The sequence below is a fragment of the Haliotis cracherodii genome, unplaced genomic scaffold (genome assembly GCF_022045235.1).
Source record: "Haliotis cracherodii isolate W230 unplaced genomic scaffold, xgHalCrac1.p SCAF_5, whole genome shotgun sequence".
Taxonomy (NCBI): domain Eukaryota; kingdom Metazoa; phylum Mollusca; class Gastropoda; order Lepetellida; family Haliotidae; genus Haliotis; species Haliotis cracherodii.
In genome coordinates this window covers 8,478,413-8,499,045 of record NW_027266308.1, presented here as the reverse complement: position 1 = coordinate 8,499,045, position 20,633 = coordinate 8,478,413, and the positions used below count along the sequence as shown (strand labels likewise).

At 39.9% G+C, this 20,633-nt stretch overlaps 1 protein-coding gene across 2 annotated transcripts in view; it reads right to left on the bottom strand.

Annotated features, from left to right (window-relative positions):
* LOC139442787 (transcriptional adapter 2-beta-like) overlaps window positions 1-18,993 on the bottom strand; it is a 28,864-nt gene extending 9,871 nt beyond the window's left edge. The window contains exons 1-13 of one of the 2 annotated variants that reach the window (XR_011651702.1): window positions 18,771-18,993; window positions 18,574-18,633; window positions 14,948-15,048; window positions 14,270-14,310; window positions 11,171-11,221; window positions 9,854-9,910; window positions 8,205-8,308; window positions 7,309-7,381; window positions 6,872-7,034; window positions 5,661-5,740; window positions 5,413-5,484; window positions 3,828-3,935; window positions 1,001-1,050 (exon numbers count right to left, since the gene is read on the bottom strand). Coding sequence is in view for 1 of the 2 variants with exons in the window: in XM_071223678.1 (XP_071079779.1) it covers window positions 1,001-1,050; window positions 3,871-3,935; window positions 5,413-5,484; window positions 5,661-5,740; window positions 6,872-7,034; window positions 7,309-7,381; window positions 8,205-8,308; window positions 9,854-9,910; window positions 11,171-11,221; window positions 14,270-14,310; window positions 14,948-15,048; window positions 18,574-18,633; window positions 18,771-18,863 (1,010 nt within the window). In the remaining variant the exon portion in view is untranslated. The remainder of the gene's footprint in view (window positions 1-1,000; window positions 1,051-3,827; window positions 3,936-5,412; window positions 5,485-5,660; window positions 5,741-6,871; window positions 7,035-7,308; window positions 7,382-8,204; window positions 8,309-9,853; window positions 9,911-11,170; window positions 11,222-14,269; window positions 14,311-14,947; window positions 15,049-18,573; window positions 18,634-18,770) is intronic. The other variant, XM_071223678.1, reaches the window with a different exon arrangement.
* Between the last annotated feature and the right edge of the window lie 1,640 nt (window positions 18,994-20,633).

Below are 20,633 nucleotides of genomic sequence, written 5' to 3'. Positions count from 1 at the left end.
CAAACTAGTCACGATGCTACCGCCAAGGTGACCCTACCAGCTTGGTCGTCACACAAACTAGTCACAATGCTACCGCCAAGGTGACCCTACCAGCCTGGTCGTCACACAAACTAGTCACGATGCTACCGCCAAGGTGACCCTACCAGCCGGGTCGTCACACAAAGTAGTCACGATGCTACCGCCGAGGTGACCCTACCAGCCTGGTCGTCACACAAACTAGTCACGATGCTACCGCCAAGGTGACCCTACCAGCCTGGTTGTCACACAAACTAGTCACAATGCTACCGCCAAGGTGACCCTACCAGCCGGGTCGTCACACAAAGTAGTCACGATGCTACCGCCGAGGTGACCCTACCAGCCTGGTCGTCACACAAACTAGTCACGATGCTCCCGCCAAGGTGACCCTACCAGCCGGGTCGTCACACAAAGTAGTCACAATGCTACCGCCAAGGTGACCCTACCAGCCGGGTCGTCACACAAACTAGTCACGACGCTACCGCCAAGGTGACCCTACCAGCTTGGTCGTCACACAAACTAGTCACAATGCTACCGCCAAGGTGACCCTACCAGCCTGGTCGTCACAAACTAGTCACAATGCTACCGCCAAGGTGACCCTACCAGCCGGGTCATCACACAAACTAGTCACGACGCTACCGCCAAGGTGACCCTACCAGCCGGGTCGTCACACAAACTAGTCACGACGCTACCGCCAAGGTGACCAAGACCAACAAGAGAAGTCCAGGGTGCTAAAGCCAGACAAGGCTACAACCCTAAATCCGATGACATTGAAAACAATAATTCACCACTGGCAAGTCCAAGTGAATTTTTGACCAGCAACATCGCAGGGTCTGGGGTCCCTTCCCACAAGACTGGATCACTCACACATTTCCTGCCAGCATTGAGGATGGCACTTCCAGCCCCTCTGAGGAGGTTTGTAATAGTATTAAGTAACACAAATTGCTTTACACAGAACTGTCAAAGTAGAAGGTGGATGACTTACTCTGCTTTTTTTGAGACCGTTGAGTTTCGTTTTGTCGGAGTTGAGCTGCCCTGTACACACAAAGGAGGTTTGAGAGGAGGAAATAATGTAGCAGGATTGAGATGAAACAGAAAGACACATGGAGTGGAATTATGTCCCATACTAAACTTCACACAACAAAGGTAACTGAGGTTGACAAGACCAGCTCCACACAACACCAAATGTGGACCTATCTTAGCCTCAACTGCCTCACATACCATCAAACCTTGCTCCATAATCATGATAACACATGTGCACCTGGTTTACGCCACAACTGCTTCATGTGAAATTACATGTGGCTTTACCTTACTCCACAACTGCTTCATGTGAAATTACATGTGGCTCTACCTTACAACTGCTTCACATAACATTACATGTGACTTTACCTTACAACTGCTTCACATAACTTTACATGTGGCTTTACCTTACTCCACAACTTCTTCACATAACATTACATGTGGCTTTACCTTACTCCACAACTGCTTCACATAACATTACATGTGGCTTTACCTTACAACTGCTTCACATAACATTACACGTGGCTTTACAACTCCCCCCCCCCCCCCTCCCCTTCGCTTCCATGATTACACTCTTGTGTTTAAGCAAGATAGCGCTGTAAACGTCCATGATAACAGAAGCTGGTCTGCCCAAAGCAAGAGACATCCATTCCTGTAGGTGCCCTATGAAACAGACTTCTACAGGTCTACATGATAATCATAAGTGTTGTAAGAATATGACAGATGTGTAAATGAAAGTATGAAATAAAAAGAAAACTTGTAAAGTCCCTCTAAAGACTGAAACATCAAAGGAAAATATGATCATTGCCCATCATGGCCTCAATCCTTCTTTTACTCCACAGAAAACTTACAAATGTTCATGGGAAGTTCTCATTCAACAACAAATAATATGCTTAAGCAGAATGAGAAATGAACACTCTCACACAATAGATAACATTCAGTTTTTGAAGATGACAATGTTTTTTTATTACTAAAATGTCAATGCAACCTACTATTAGCATGATTAGAATTTTTTTTCTCTCAAAATTTTAGAATATGTAATTAGAAGCCTTTTTCGTTCATTCAGTTCAATGTTTCATCAATGTGAAATTAAGGATGACATACATGAGAATATAGACAGAAGATTATGATGCAATGCCTAAAAGGGAAGGAAAATCCAGTGATCAAAGTCAAGCATAGACTTCAGGAATGTGAAGAAAACAGTAAGGCACTTTGATACATCACGCTACACATACCACTGAATTCTTAAGTTACACTGTAAAACACATTTAACATGATTAACCAAGTCACATTTTAAGCTCTATAAGGTGAGGTGAAATGTGGTTTAACGTTGCGGCCAAGATTATTGCACTTATATAGCGATGTGCATGCACGTGTGTGTGTGTGTGGCTGCTTGTACTAGTCCGGACTGATGCCGATATATAGTGCTAGCTCACTGAGATACCATGCCGAAGTCTAACATGAATACCCCACTCAGACACAGTATACTGACTCCGAGCCGACCAGTCCTTGTTTACGCCCCTTAATGCCGAGCGCCAGACAGGGTAACAACAAGTACCATCTTTTAACGTCTTTTGGTATGACGTGGCCGGGGATTGAACTCCAAACCTTCCATTCTCCGCGCGGACACTCTACCACTAGACCACGGAGGCGGTCGTTTAGCTCTATAAAATATGTACATATTAATCTTATTTCTGCCACTGATCAGCAATCATCACAATGACTACTTTGAGAGGCATTTAGAAGTTTGAGTACTAAGTAAGGATAAGAAAAATAGATGAACAAGTTCTTTATTACAATTAGGAGCGACGTTTCAGTGTAGGTTATAACACTGTTATTATGAGCGACGTTTCAGTGTAGGTTATAACACTGTTATTATGAGCGACGTTTCAGTGTAGGTTATAACACTGTTATTATGAGCGACGTTTCAGTGTAGGTTATAACACTGTTATTATGAGCTACGTTTCAGTGTAGGTTATAACACTGTTATTATGAGCGACGTTTCGGTCTAGGTTATAACACTGTTATTATGAGGAACTTTTTGGTGTACGTTGTAACACTGTTATCATGAGCGACCTTTCAGTGTATGGTACAACACCGTTATCATGAGAGATGTTTCAGTGTAGGGTATAACACCATTATCATGAGCGACGTTTTGGTGTAGGTTCTAACACCGTTATCACGATAACGGTGTTAGAACCTACACCGAAACATCACTCCTAATTGTAATAAAGAAGTTGTTCATCCATATACCTTATCCTAACTTAATCCTCACCATGATTGGGAAAGTTTGAACTGATGTAAATGACTTCATAGCTGCCAAAACAGGACCGACATAACACTATTACCATGATAAAACAACCAGGGGTACAAGACGGCTCCTCCGCTGCGTCTTGCATCAACCTGGATATAGTCACAAAACTGTTTGACTCACGTTATGAAAATAGACTGGAGCATACATAGATAATATCACACAAATTCACGTTATTTACCATTCTTATGAAACAAGAGGACTTTTATGGTATCACGGGAAACTGATGTCGGATACTATAGAACATGTAGACATGAGTTTCGTAAAAATGTGAAATAGTTCCAGTCGATATGGTACACGAAAAGAATACTTGGCCTAAATGCACATTCAGTAAGCATGGTAAGTAATGTGTTTTGCCAGTCCTGGGCTTATGGAGGCTTAACATGGAGTAAGAGTAAAGATGGTGTACTAAGGCTAAGCTTGCATCAAACAAAAGATTGGATTGAGGCTTGATGGACGATCAAATTTAACAAACACTTACTCTTCTTTGGTCTTAGCAAGCGGGCACTCAACAGGAAACTCACCATCTTTTTACGATTTTCTTTTTTCTTTTCCCTTCTGTACTTCTCATCTTCAAAATCTTCTATTTCTACAAAGATGAAACAGGATTGGATGTCATACTTGACAGATTGACCATCTTCAAACTGGTCACATGTTTATGTCAAAGTAAACAAGTCCCAAGTTAGGGATAATGATTATCAACTGATATACTTGGCAGATTCACCATCTTCAAAATGGTCACATGTTTATGTCAAAGTAAACAAGTCCCAAGTTAGGGATAATGATTATCAACTGATATACTTGGCAGATTCACCATCTTCAAAATGGTCACATCCCAATCTCATTAAAATCAGATCTTAGTTCTCGCTATCGCTAAACAAAGATCTGAGGACAATCCATTACGAGTCATGTCAGAACGACCTTTCATCCGATCAATCAAACGTCCCTTACCAGATCATGAAAGTGACAGTCGGAATGTGTTTTCTAATCATGTAACCTCGAAAACATTAACACGGGGTAGTCCTGACATTTTCTGTCAATTTTTTTGTCTATCTCTCGCTTCCGTGGGATAAACATTTGAACAGAAGCACTGCCATACAATCGCAACCATATATTAGACATTCCGGATTGTTTGTTTGTTCAGTTTTCAAAATTTTAATAGAGAACTGTGTCAACATATTTTTCAAGCATAGTCTGAAATGGAAGTCACCAGGTTGAAACGAGTGCCGTAAAGCTCAAGAAAGCTGCTTTCTAATTGGCTGATGTCAACTCCCTGTTAGTCGTTTCAGTGGTCGGTCAAAGTTCGCGAAAGATCGTTCTGATGTGACCCGTAATGTGATGTCCTCAGATCTTTGTTTAGCGGCAGCGAGAACTTAGATCTGATCTTAATGAGATTGGGTCACATCCTTAGGTCGAAGTAATCAAGCCCCTCAGAGTGAGCAAGTGAGAATGGGTGTACACCACTTTTGTTTGTTCGTTTGTTGTTTAACACCGCACTCAGCAATATTCCAGCTATATGACGGCGGTCTGTAAACAATCGAGTCTGGACCAGACAATCCAGTGACTAATACCATGAGCATCGATCCACGCAATTGGGATCGATGACATGCATCATGTTACCATGGTTACAGTAGCTAAAAGTTACTGTTGTAATATCATGCAAACTTATGAGAGAGTGTGGTTTTATGCCGCTTTTAGCAATATTCCAGCAATATCACGGCAGGGGACACCAGAAATGGGCTTCACACAATGTACCTATCTCGGGAATCGAACCCGGGTCTTCGGCATGACGAGTGAACGCTTTAACCACTAGGCTACCCGACCGCCCCTTGCAAACTAACTTATAAACAAAATAATCATAAACTAACTCAATTACCTCCCTTGACTCGTACAGGGTTGTAACAAGAAAGTAAGAAGAACATTTCCCTAAATCACCTTCGTAACAAAGAGCCAGCAATAATTAAAAGCTAGCAATATCAGAGACAAAATAGCTTGCTGGAACCAAGCAAGAAGGATTAACAATGAAAATGTTATCCCAAGTATGCTTCAACAATGCAAAAACTCACCACTGATAACAGTTAAACCATGCCGCCTGTACCTTGACAGTTCTTTTATTCGAGATTTCAATTCTTTTTCTTCTGCAAAAAAAGCCAAAGAACTTGTTATCTGATGTTGACAAACTTTAATTCCATCATGCATATTTGGCATGTAAACAAATAAATCTCTACTTTCACCAGATACAGTCATACACCGTATCAGAATAAATGGCTCCCTCTATCAGGGCGTTGCTTGAACTACTGTCTGTTCCACTTACTTTGTAAATCGTCAAAGAAATGCTCATGTTCTGCTGCCGCATGAAACTGGGAAAATGATTTCATTTTTTCCTGGAATTCCCTGGAAACCAAGAGACAAAAATGTACATCCTTCTTTCACTGTCACTATCCATTGTAACAAGTAACAAAAATCTTTTAACTTTGAAATACCACCACCGCAACAAAGAAGTCTATTAACATGATCAAATTCCAAATTCAAAAATGAGTTTGATCAAGTATGGGACAAAACAATAGTATGCTCAACTGGTTAAAGTAAATAGCTGTCAGTATTACCTGATCTACAGACACACCAACTTGCCAAACCTTACCCAATATTATTGATTTTGTTCAAAGAATTTCATTAATGTACACTGGTGCCACAAATCAACACTGGCAAGTTGTTTACATTGTCATCCACCTTATCAGCCTTAGAAATTCAGTTTTTCAAGACTTGTCCAAGGGACTTGTGTGAACCTTATTTCACAGGTTTGTAGCTAGTCCTAGTAGCTAGTACTGTGAGAACTTTTTCTATCAGTCTTATTCAATTTGTAGCAAAATTGAAGCACTGAGAACTTGTTAAGAATTAAGATCCATGAAGATCCAGGGTAGAATAGGTCTTCAGCAACCCATGCTTGCTGTAAAAGGCGACAAACGGGATCGTGTGGTCAGGCTTGCTGACTTGGTTGATGCATATCATCGATCTCAATTGCATGGATCGATGCTCATGTTGTCAATCACTAGATATAGCTGGAATATTGCTGAGTGCGACGTTAAACAACAAACAAAACTACAGTCAATAAGCATCAACTAGCATCAATGGATTTTACGTGTCTTCAGCAGTTATTAACGCCACACTCAGCAATATTCCAGCTATGTAATGGCGGTCTGTAAATAATCGAGTCAGGACCAGACAATCCAAAGACTGGTATCAGAAGCACCGATCCACGCAATAGGGATATGACGACATGCATCAACCAAGTCAGAAAGCCTGACCACCCGATCCCGTTAGTCGCCTCTTAAGACAAGCATAGTCGCCTCTTACGGCAAGCATGGGTTGCTGAAGACCAATTCTACCCCAGATCTTCACTGGTCTGGCATGACATACCAAGACTGCCACATTCATTGATGTATCACATACTATCATCACTACACATCAATGGCAACACGTAACGGATGGGACTATTTCAGGCACTGCAATGGGGAAAGTAATTACCTGACATCTTTTGACATCTTTTTCTTCTGTTGCTGTGATTTGGACTGTTTGGAACCGGTGGATGCTGCTGATGTTATTAAACCATAATCTCTTGCCAATTTTTTTCTTCGCTCCCTTTCACGTATTCTTAACCTATACTTGTCAACTTGGCATAACTTAATTTCTGTCAATAAAAAACAAGAATTGTTTAAATATCAAAAACATCTTCATTATCAGTAATGATGAATTTTAGATTGAGTTACAAAGAACTATAGCTGAGGCAGCTTTAATCAATTTTCATTCACTCAAAACATCACATTCACTCAGAACAAAAATATTAATTAATTTGCTCAACACTTTCAATGTTAACAGAAAACACCAACTTTAAAAAACACAGACACACTAAATCTTGTAGTGTTGTCTGATATGGTTTCAAACGACTGTGAAAGATAGCATACCTATATCTAGGTCATCATCATCATGATTGATGCTTAGACCGCTGACTAGAGTTTCAGCATCGTTATCGAACTCCTGGAACATAACAAAAAATAACATGGGAACATTTCTTTAGATCCTCTTCATTTGAGTTGAAAACATTTTCAATTCTTCAAAGTATCTAATGTCCATCAGTGGTTAATTTGCACTTATATTATCCGAGTTTCACATGACGCAGAAATGTGCATCCAGTATGCACTATAGTATAGAATGGATGCAGAATAAAAATATATTGCATCCCAAGGAATGCAAAGTAACATATTTGTACCAAATTCATAACAAGAAATTTAAGGTCCTGTAATTAAAATAGTTATGAAATCTTACAGTAAAGTACACTACACCATTTCACTACTTCACTAATATTTCCTGTAATGACTCTTGAAATTAATGATTAGGGGTTTCCTTCAATCCCTCGTTTTGTAGGTCAAGGTAAAACCCTGCATAACATGATAACTTAATGATTATGACAGACATGCAGGGATGAGAATAGATATTTTCCTTTTCGGATGAAATTTCTTTGCAATGGAGCGTGGTTCATAATTTGAGGGTGTTTATGGGGGAAGCCATCAAATTTTGTGATCACTAAAATCATGGACATTTGCGTATCCGCGGAAGATTCTGACCCCTGGACATGCAATGTTAAGTGAGTGAGTGAGTGAGTGAGTATGGTTTTACGCTGCTTTTAGCAATATTCCAGCAATATCACGGCGGGGGACACCAGAAATGGGCTTCACACATTGTACCCATGTCAGGAATCGAACCCGGGTCTTCGGCATGACGAGCTAAAGCTTTAACCACTAGGCTACCCAACCGCCCCTGCAATGTTAAGCATCACTATAACAGAGAAGAGAACACTTACCCTCTCGAAGTCGTCTCTGAAAGGCATATAGCCCAACTCCTGCTGTTCCTGGATGGACAAGTCAAGAGGCGGCACTGGCACCGTGATACTGGGGGACAGTGGACCTGAAACACATCATTATCATGATTATAGCTTCAACACACCAAACAGGAAGAGCATTAGCATCACAGGTACCGTATTCGACGTAATTAGCGCTCCGCTCTAATATGCACCCACGGCGATAATTGCTAATATATTGGCTAGTGAACAGTCCTAATTAGCACCCCTTCCGATTTATCAATGTATACAAGACTTATTTATTCGCGTGTAATACGCATTCGTGTGTTATATGCACCCTTAATTATGGGCAATTAAATTCTGGAAAAATATATCTGTCGTAGATATCATTTCAGGCTGTCAGCATAAACAACGAAATTTATCTTTCAACTCAATTTTTCAATTTTTCCAGCAAAATAATATTCTAATAAGAGCCCTCTATTTCTAATTTTGAGAGTGCTCTAGGCGCTTATTACTTCGTATACAGTATGTGCAGGAGACTTACTCAAACTGGCCAACATATTCTTAGATCAAGTATACAGTGATCCCTCGCTACAACGCTACCTTTGGGGTCCAAATAAATGAGCGTTATAGACGATCAGCGGTATAACCAGAGTGGAGTCGTAGGGAGTAGATGGCTAACACATCACTAGACATGATGAATTTACTAGACATGTAAATTGTATTTCCTGTTCTCCAAGGCATTGTTTTATTAGCAGAGATTAAGATTAAAACTTTCTCGTAAACTAAGCATTCAGCTGTACATGCGTTTTCTCCCAATGTACCGGGGATTCAGTTAAAAACTACCCAATGATACAACGTACGTTTGCTGTCTAACTTGTTTTCCACAATCACATTTACAACTTATTCTGAGTTATAAGTTAACTTCCGGTTCGCAAATACGTTTCGCTTGTAGTCATGTGATTGATTAATAGCCTTTCTAATGACCAATGAAATGCCCTCATAAAGATTTGTGTCATTCTGAGAATGTTCATAACATAACCGGTAATAACCAGTAAACTAAGGCTTGGACTATTTGTTGTTGAACAAAACATCCGCGAGAGGCTAATCAATACAGAATATTTATGGTTAGATTTATGGCAATACTGCCCCCAGACCTGGCAGGTAGCCAGGTGATTTTTTACTGCAGGAACCTACACTGATGGCTGCACAGAAGCAGCCTAACAATGCATTATACAGCATTTTTATTAAGTCTTAAATGCTTCATGTGTTTTTTGTGTTTACAAGCATCACATTTACTACATGCCCCCCAATATTCATGAAAAGGCCAACAATTTTCAAGGTCTATGGGCCCTAGGGCCCACCTTTTGAAAATCCAAGGTTTATCACTGTAAGCAGTGGGCTGGATGACGTCACTCATGGACTTAGTGTTATGTATCAATAAGCCACTGCGATCATGAGAATTCACAAGATATGCATCGTCCAATACTACGTTCATGAGAATAGACAAAGTATGCATTGTTCAAGGCTAACGTGGTGCAATTTTAAGGTATGTCAAAAACATGTTACTTCACTCGTGCCTGTCACATGCCATATATCTCACAATGTCAATATCAAGATGAGAAGCATGGATACGTAAAAGCATGACTCACCACCATCAGGACAGGTGTGGTCCGACACTCGAAACCCATATTCTGTCGGGAATGTGGCTGGAACAGAATGACAGAGATAAGGATTCCATCAACAGAGCATAATAAGCTTGACTGCCTAAACAGAAGACTTGAGTTACAATATAAACATGATATGGTTATTATTAGGGTCAGTAGTGGTCATATGAGTCTACAATCTCTTGATCATGTTAATACCTGAAACATTTATAGTCTGGAAGGTAATTTAAGGTACCGGCGTTTACTACAATATCTGAAAAACTATCGGACCCACTCCAGTCAAAGTTGGTATGAGATTATTTAACAGTCATACATAACTGGATATTACATTTAAAGACAATCGGTGCATGAATAATAAATAAGTCTATTTAGATATCACTATATTTCATCAACAACCAGACCTGTTCGTCACTGGTGGAACGAGCATTCATTGAAACAGCCATCTGCATAATGCTACCCCCGCGTCACAGGGACATATGACACAGTTGAACCAATCAACTCAACTCGAAAGGGTGCACGGGAATCACGCACTTTGAGACGCCCAACGCTAACCCCGTATTTGTGCGTGCGTGATTCCCGTGCACCCTTTCGAGTTGAGTTGATTGGTCAAACAGGTCTGGTTGTTGATGAAATATAGTGATAGCTTAATGGACAGATTATTTATTCATGCACCGATTGTCTTTAAATGTAATATCCAGTTATGTATTACTGTTTAATAATCTCATACCAACTTTGACTGGAGTAGGTCCGATAGTTTTTCAGATATTGTAGTAAACGCCGGTACCTTAAATTACCTTCCAGACCATACTTCTCGTACTTTTATATAGGCTCTGGTAGGCAGCACGAAGTGTTCTACTTTGGGTCAAAGTAATCACCAATGACTGACTTGACTGATGGCATCTACTAATCTACTTCAGTAGAGCTAAGCTTCCACTCTGATCGATGATAACTTTGCAGTTAACAAGGGCAAAAGTGAGGGTGGCTCGCTAATACCCCCAACCCGCCTAGTGTGTCAAGCAGTCCATCACGCTCAACTTGCACTGTGTGAGATGCGTGATGGAAGTCACTCTGTTTCATTAGAAAATGGATAGGGTTAGGGTTTGAAAAATTCATAAAAAAATGGAAAATTAATAAAAACAATTTTTTTCTTTTGACTGCACCCCTCCATATGACATGGATTATATGTACTAAGTTTAAGATGATCCAACTGAATAGATTAAGAGAAATCGCGTGGACAAAGTTTTCAAATGGACCTTTTTAGGCCGGGGGTATAAAAATTAAGTGAAGAAGAATATTATCTACCTTTTCCTATGTTTCCCTGAACAAAGAAGTTGATATAATGGTCCTGGCATTCTGAAAAACAAAGAGGTTCATTGTGATGAATTGTTACAGAAGTATGTTTGTTTCCCTCCAACACAAAGTGTTATCAATAGTTATGACAACAAACATAATGAACAATAGATAAAAGTCTGAACATGCTGAACAGTGAATGTTTTTCTTACTAAATTAATAGAACATGTAGGTGATTTGTTGTTTAACACTGCACTCAGCAATATTCCAGCTTTGTGATGGCGGCCTGTAAATAATCAAGTCTGGACTAGACAGTCTAGTGGATGATATTGCGATGGGGTACGATGACATGCAATGAACAACGTAATCAAGACTCCAAGTCTGACTCCCAATTGATTAGTTGTCTCTTACGACCAGCATAGATTGCTAGGGACCTATTCTAACCCAGAATTCCCAACTGGGTAGAACATGTAGAACACTGACTCAAAAGAAAAGACATTTACAAAAATGGCTGCTATACAAATCTAGCCAAAACCACAGAGCTGTAACTCAAGAACATTTTACTTTTTGACATAACTGGAAAATGTATAAGACATGATACAGTTCAATAATTGATGCATAAGGATTAGGGGTATCCCAGAAATCTTTCATGTTTTATATCGGGATTATTACCTCGAAACTAGAAACACTGACAGTCTGCTTAGCCACTGGTTAGAACCCCAAGGCTAGTAAGGTGGTGAGGTGAGGTGAAATTGGGTTTAATGTCGCGTCCAAGATTATTGCACTTATATAGTGACGTGCATGCACGTGTGTGTGTGTGTGTGTGTGTGTGTGTGTGTGTGTGTGTGTGTGTGTGTGGCTGCTTGTACTAGTCCGGACTGATGCCGATTTATAGTGCTAGCTTTATGCTGAACGCTAGACAGGGTAACAACAATTACCATCTTTTAACGTCTTTAGGTATGACGCGGCCGGGGATCGAACCCCGGACCTTCCGCTCTACCACAAGACCACGGAGGTGGTTCCAAGGCTTGTAAACTTTTGTTAGGTCTTGATGAAAATGATGTGACGAGCCATGTTGGAGCAAGTAGTCTCAAAAGTGTTTGGCACAGACTACATTGATGGGTGAAGGGCTCACTGCACAGCTTGCTCAATTAATGAATCAGTTATGCTTGAAACCATCATCAGGACTTTTACTCCTGTATCACAACAGCCTCTAAAGCATTTCTCATAAAGCCTGGCCCAAGTAAACTGACAAAGCAACATCATCAGTTATTACAATAATGTAACTCTGAAACTTGAATTCCAAAATGGGAAGTTTTACTGACGTTTCCAACAGACTTGGGGCAATCTCTGATCAGGTCTGGATAATTTATGGTGGCCACACAAACATGAAGCACACTTGAAAAAGGTAAAAGAGAAAAAATATAAAGAAATAGAAAATGATAAATTGGAATTAGAAACACGAGTAAGCAAGGACTTTCAAAACGTCAGTGAAACATTGTTAACCAAACTGTCAGAACGGAAATCTGAGCTCAAAACAATTAATGAAGAAGAAATGAAAGGAATTCAAATATGTAATAGAATACAGTGGTATAACGAAGGAGAGAAACCAACTAATTACTTTTGCCACTTAGAAAACAGGAACTATACGAATAAACTTATCAATACTATCATTACTGGTAAAGGTGAGGAAATAACAGATGGTTCTCTAATAATAACCCAACAGAAAAACTTTTACGAAAAATTATACAAGTCGACAGACGATATTGACGCTGAAGGTTTAGATTGTTTAAAGGACATAACCACTCCAACTTTAAAAAACAATCTTTCAGAAGGACTAGATGAAGAAATAAAAATTTAACGAGATAGCTGCTGCTATTAAGTCAATGAAAAATAATAAGAGCCCGGGACTTGATGGTTTGGTTTTCCTATCGAATTTTTCAAATATTTTTGGAAAGATATCAACATTTGGATTTATCGCTATATCAAGGACACTTTCAAAAACAACTCTTTGAGTTTAACAATGAATAGAGGAGTTATAACATGCATTCCAAAACCAAATAAAGTTAGACGTTTCTTAAATAATTGGAGGCCCATTTCTCTTTTAAATGCTTTATATGATACGATGACTATGTACCCTCTGTAATGAATAAAAACAATTTATAAACAAACAAACCATGAAGCAATGTATAGTGGAGGGGACATATTCTTACCAAGCCTCCCTGCAGTGAGTGAGTTGTGTTTAACAGTATTCCAGTTATATCACAGCGTGTCAGCTTAATGTGGGAGGAAAGCCCGAAGTGATGCAGGTTAAAGACGTTTACCACTTCGGTGAAACCCACGAGCACGGGGATGGTGCAGACAAACCTAGAAACATAATTGGGGCAAACCGGGATTCGAACCCACAATCATAGGTTTCAGGCGTGCCCAAGGGACGCAACTCTGCACAGCTAATCGCGGCGCCTTAGACGACTGGGCCACCCGTGCCCCCCCTCCCTGCAGTGTACAAGTGGAATATTCAAACATCATAGATAAGGAACGTTGGGTACAACGCACAAAATGATCACTAAGCCAGGTAGGCCCAGGTCTTCTATGGTATTTGAACCCTTAACTTTTAGCATTAAGATTATACCAAGGATCCCTTGACTTTCATGCTTAGTTTTCAAAGCAGTTACACATACATATACTAAGGCAATCTTGACATTGAACATGAGTCAATGATGGTGTCTCCTCCTTGTATTAAGAGCGAGTGAGTGAGTTGGGTTTAACGCCACTTTTAACAGTGTTCCAGTTATATCACTGCGTGTCATGTGGGAGGAAAGCCTAAAGTGATGCAGGTCTCAGACTTTAACCCTTTCGGTGAAACCCACGAGCACGGGTATGGTGCGGACAAACCTAGAAACATAATCGGGGCGAACCGATATTCGGGCCCACAATCATAGGTTTCTGGCGTTTCCAAGGGACGCAACTCTGCACAGCAAATCGCTGTGCCTTAGACGACTGGGCCACCCGTGCCCCCTCATTGTTCAAAGAGACCAAGTGGGGAGCAATTTCTGACATGACTAAATACATAAAACAATAGCAATTTCAAATATTTTATCCATAACATACCTGGTGCTTTCTGGCTTTCGACATGGTTAGCAATATCTTCCCTGCAATACAAAACACAGAATATGGGTTTACGTGCTACAAATGTACAAATTCACTACGCTCTATAAGTATATGTTGTGTTTGGTTTGCCATGAACAAACATCAAAATTAAGAATCATTTATGTTGTTCACACATTATACATGAGGTATGTTTAAGATGAGGCCAATAATAAGTGAATTTCAGGCATTTGGTTTCAAAAATATGTAATGGTATGGTTCATGAAGAAATGACTTTTGACGCATGTTAAACAGATACCAGTCACACTGACAATAATCATGATAATCACTGACAATAATCATCATAGCAGCAACACCTGACACTTAGCCAGTGTAATTATCAGCCTTCAAAATCCACACTAGTCTGCTAGCCCAAGATGACTGAATTGTTACAAGTAAAAATCCATTGATGGTAGTCCTCATTGACCAGCAGCATTTGAGGGATATAATTCTGAACCAATTCTAAGTGACTCAATCTTGCTACAAATTGGAACTGAGTATAACTGACTGAAAATATAAACAGTCAAATTTTCTTCTTGCTCCAGCAGGACTAGCTACAAACTCTTGAGGACTTGTGAATAAGGTCGACACTAGTCCTATGGACTTGTCCTAAACGAATACTAATTTCAAAGCTTGAATTACCAGTTGCCAAATCCATATTGTTCTACAGCATCCAGTAACATATTTTCTTCTGCCAGAGACCAGGGGTCTGGATTGTCAAACACAGAGGGAGGGCTGTCACTCTGAAAGATGAACCAGAAAAAGTCATGCAATTGAAAAATCAGTGCTTTGAACAGAGATCATCATAATGTTGAATGGGGTAGGTCAGTGATAGATAATTACTAGGGCTGCTACGAATATATATGCGAGTGAATCGTAACAGCCCTAATAATTATCCCATGCATGAAACTGCACAACAAGCTGGTAAGTACCAAGGTCTCTTTACAGCTTTAGAAATTGGCACTAGTCCTGTAGTCCTTGCCAATATGCCCAATAGTTAAGGTATCATTAGGACTAGTAGAAATTTGCCATTTTTAAGGGTTTTGCTATATGTAATCATTACAATGACTAGTGGACTAAAAATATTAGTTTCTACCCCTGCTTTACAGTTGAATCTGATAGTCTTATTTTGTGCACAGAATAGAAATACCTGACTGACCTATAATAACAGTCAGGTTGTTTTTTCTTTACACATGAGCATCAAGTTTAAGCTTCTGCAAACAAGTGTATTGAGATTATGGAAAAAGCAATAATGCATACAATTAATTAAGGAATGGATGTTGTTTTACTTTCAGCAAAATCCATCTGGAATATTCTGGACCAGCACATCTAAGTATTCGTGCCATTCATTCTAATTAAAATCGCATGATTTTCTGATTTCATACCCGTCTCCCTTAACATCTAACAATAGGTTGTGAACTTACTGATCAGCTAATTAGCATGGAGCTTCTTAAATCTCAGGACACATGGTACAAGGTACATGCAGAGCCACATATATGATTTCTGTAGTGCAATATTTCAGCAGTAGCGCAATATTACATCGGCTTGTAATTAACCGAGATCAGACAATCCAGTGAACAATATGAGTGAGAGAGTGAGTATGGTTATACGCCGCTTTTAGCAATATTCCAGCAATGTCACTGCGGAGGTAACCAGAAATGAGCTTCACACATTCTACCCATGTAGGGAATCAAACCTGGGTCTTCGGCGTGACGAGCTAACGCTTTAACCACTAGGCTACCCCACAGTCCCTTGAACAATATGAGCAACGTTGAGGTATGATGACACACAATCAGCCAAGTCACAGACCCTGACCACCCATGCTGGGTAACTATTCTAAACCATGTAAACCAGAATCCGGACGAAATTAGTATGGGGGGAATTTTATTCATAAGGCTCAGGCCATATACATTTTTATAATGCATCCACGATACACATGCCTTTGCGACGCTATAAATGACAAGGGGTGGGGTTGCACTACTGAATGGTCTAAAATACTGGCTGTTTTAGACCATGTCATTTCTGAGTCCCATGGCATCTATACTAAAATAGGTGTACCATCGTAGGAACAAATGTGTCTTGTGCAGGTTTCTTTTGGTTAAACAGATTCATTATGTTTTGGCTGTCAAAGGGGTGCAGAATCCTGATAAGGATGCTGCCTTCAATTAACTGAATTGACTAACAGGGTCATCAAATGTAGGTCTCGTATGTTTCAATAGGCTGGTCACCATAAAAATAAGAAAAAATAGGGGGTTGGGGAATGGGAGGGTTTCTTTGAGCATGTTTTTCATGTTAGGTTCATAACAAGAATCCCTTACCTCCTTTCATTCTCAATTATGACTACTTACACTGCAGTGTTCAAAATAAAGGGGTCCTGTGGTCCTTGTGGTTTGCCCTTATAGCATTTGAATCTAGGGACCACAAACATCTTTAACTTTTAGCATTAGGGCAATGACAACGACTCCTTGAATTCCATTTGCTTCATTCTGAATGCTCTCATGCATTATCAGTCCTTATTTATGATGGTTCAATCAGCTTAAACCACAATTGAAGTTAAATCTAAAATGATTGTGTGGATGAACTCAAATGTACAGACCAAAGTATAGCATATTAAGGATGATCAATAACATTTGAAATGGGGGCTTGGGTGTTTGTACATATATGGTAGTTCTGTGTACATGCACGGTAGTCAGAACAAGGTAAGAAGTGGCACTAAACATGCTCAATAGCCACAAGTTCATGAAGAACTTCAGATTTGTGTCCCTGCTGTTTTTCTATCCTTATTTCTTTATCAACAGTTTACCACTGAATGATAGGTGAGGTGAGGTGAAATGGGGTTCAACGTCGCATCCAAGATTATTGCACTTATATAGCGACGTGCATGTATGTGTGTGTGTTTGTGTGGCTGCTTGTACTAGTGCGGACTGATGCCGATTTATAGTGCTAGCTCACTGAATTACCATGCCCCAGTTTAACATAAATATCCCACTCAGACACAGTATACTGACTCCGAGCCGACCAGTCCTTGTTTTAGCCCCTTAATGCCAAGCGCCAGACAGGGTAACAACAAGTACCATCTTTTAATGTCTTTTGGTATGACACGGCCGGGGATCGAACCCCGGACTTTCCGCTCTCCTGGTGGACGCTCTACCACTAGACCATGGAGGCGGTCGACTGAATGATAGAGTGAATGTTGTTTGAAGTTGGTCAGTATTATTTCAGTTATCAGGTTATATCATGCAAACCAGCAGTTGGCAAGCAACTATCACCTCTGTTGACACACTATACAACTAGCTTGGAGAACTCAGAACTCAGATATTCCAATATTCCAGCCATATTGCGGTAGCCTGTAAATAACTGGGCCCCGTTGCACATAATGATCTTAGCACCAAGATGATTGTACATCAAATACTTTAACAGACTTATGATTATTGTAAAACAGGCTCCAGGTGTAAGTACTCGTAGCATTCTTATGCTATTATAACAATCAGCGCTACTTGTCTTAATCTCACCTTATAAATGTCCATATAAATGAACACTAGAGTATACTAAAAAGGATCCCGGTCCAGGACCCCTACCAAACACAAGTTAGGCTATTAGTAGGCTGAAATTGATTTTCCTCTCCCCTCTGATTACTGAGTAAGGCAACAGTTTATGTTAAATTACAACTATCCCCTAATTTGAGAAAGCATCTTCTTTTCGAGGGATAAATTAATCTAAATTTCTCAAATCTCATCACATATTATCAATAATAATCAAATTTATTAACTTTAGCTAGAAGACAAATGAGCTTGTCTGCAGGTAAGGTTTCATCAAAAATAGATCTAGAAGGATAATAATCAGGATAATAAATACTATCCTGCTGCACATGATGTTATATCACCATCATTGATTTCAGATAAATGTATAATATATTAATAAGAAAAGGTCAAGAACGCTTTGTTCTGTTTTTAAGAATAACAGAAGAGCGCAAGGCTTTTCATGTTACCCTCAGAGTAATAACAAAAATTCTTTCAAAAACTGTTCAGTATCTTATGAATACTTGGACACAGGGATAAGTGGGGTCTTCAATTTGTTTATTTCAAGCTTCTTAGTAGATCAGTCACTGTTGTAAGATTTTTACTAAGTAAAACTTATTTGTTCTCTCACTTCCGGGTATTACATCGACCGAACTTCAATGTAACGGACAATTTGATTGGCTTATGCATGCATGGGCGGGTTAATCCCAGCTGGGGAAGTCCGTGCCTGTAGCTTCTGCATTTACTCACCCCCACTCGATAACGGTGGTCCTTTCGGTGAGATCCTACTTCTGCTCCGTAAGAAAAACACTGCAAAATAAAGAAAAATGTGCAATCTTAAACTTTTGTTCAAATCAATCATAAGACTATGCATTATACAGTTTGATTTCAAGGGAAAACGAGATGACCTATTTCGAGCGAAAGCTTTCTTGTGACGTCACACTTGCCTGTAAACAAAGGTCAAAGTCTGGGCATTCAGCACATCGAATTCTGAAGCCAGAAATATCACACTGGCAATTGCTACAGCTGTGTTTTTCCATTCCCTACACACAAGGACACATCCGGTGGATGTAATAAAAGGCCAGTTTGGTGGTTTGGAGGCGGTTTGGCCATTCAATCCACCAAATCTTCCCCACTCGCCATCTTTTGTTCATCTGCGATCGTGAAACCGTGACGTCACATTCTCCCATAACCCATTTGAATATCCGGTGTCCGAAAATAACTGTACGGTACTTGCACACACCTGTTCGCCTGGGCTGTTGTTGCATGTTTGAGTGTGTCTAGCCACTTTGGAAACATATACTATACCACTGCAAACTGATATTAAACAAGGTTGATACACATAGAGCTGTCTCTATAGATTTATATAGATGCTATTTGTGTGTGTTTTTTTTTTTAGATTTACAAGGGATATTTTTTTCTTTTGCTAGAATAGTCCCATAGATTTCGAAATTATTTGCGCGAACATAAAATTCTCTCATCAGGAAACATTTTAGTTTTCTAAACTTCACTCATAACGTTGACTGCCATTTCTAGAATCAGGGACATTCTCGGCAGTTTTAATACGCGAAGGGAACTTAATGAAGCGAACATAAAATATTACCTTACGTCGGTCTGTTGTCATTCACCGGCGAACTTACCAGGCGTGGAGGAAAAGCCTCAGCGATATTTTTTATATACTAAAATAATAACTGACTATGTTAAATATGGTTCTGTAAATTCTGTCAATATTCAATGAGACTTATAGAATTGCCCATGCGAACAGAACCATGCATGGTAATATTCAATGCAGTGATCAAAGTTTAAAACATGGGTCGAGTTTCGAATATTTAAATTTATATAACAGATAAACATGCACCTGCACATCTTTTCAACGTGTGTGAAAATGAACACAAACATCATGTTAACAAATCCCATGCCATCTATATGAGAGCATCTATGTAATATGACCTCACACCTGCAATATCACTTTTATTGAGAAAATTCGAATAAATGTCGATATTTATTATATGACCTTGAGGAGGCTCAACATACTCGTATTGTCTTATCGTTTATCGACACCTGTAAGAATCGACAAATGTAAGAAAGCACACACCGTGCGTTATTTAATGTCAGTATGTCCGGTAGAGCCATACGGGTATGGACCCGTGAAGATCCGGGGTAGAACAGGTCTTTAGCAACCCATGCTTGCCGTAAAAGGCGACGATGCTTGTCGTTAGAGACGACTAACGGGATCGGGTGATCAGGTTCGCTGACTTGGTTGATGCATGTCATCGATCTCAATTGCGTGGATCGATGCTCATGATGTCAATCACTGGATTGTCCGGTCCAGACTCGATTATCTACAGACTGCCTGTTATATAGCTGGAATACTGCTGAGTGCGGCGTTAAACAACAAACTAACCATACGGGTATGATATTATCCAGAAATTCTTGGGAAACATATATTTCTTAACATAATTTAATGAACCATCCAAAAACTTTATTCTCCTTAAAATTGTTCATATGGCAATTCGTAGTTACACCCGCTCTACCTCGACTCCACTTTCAAAGTTTTCTTCCAAATTGGTGGACACGGGTGGTCCAGTCGTCTAAGGCGCCGCGATTCGCTATGCAGAGTTGCGTCCCTTGGGCACGCCAGAAACCTATGATTGTGGGTTCGAATCCCGGTTAGCCCCGATTATGTTTGTAGGTTTGTCAGCACCACACCCGTGCTCGTGGGTTTCACCGAAGTGGTAAACGTCTTTAACTGCATCACTTCGGGCTTTCCTCCCACATTAAGCTGACACGCCGTGATATAAGTGGAATAA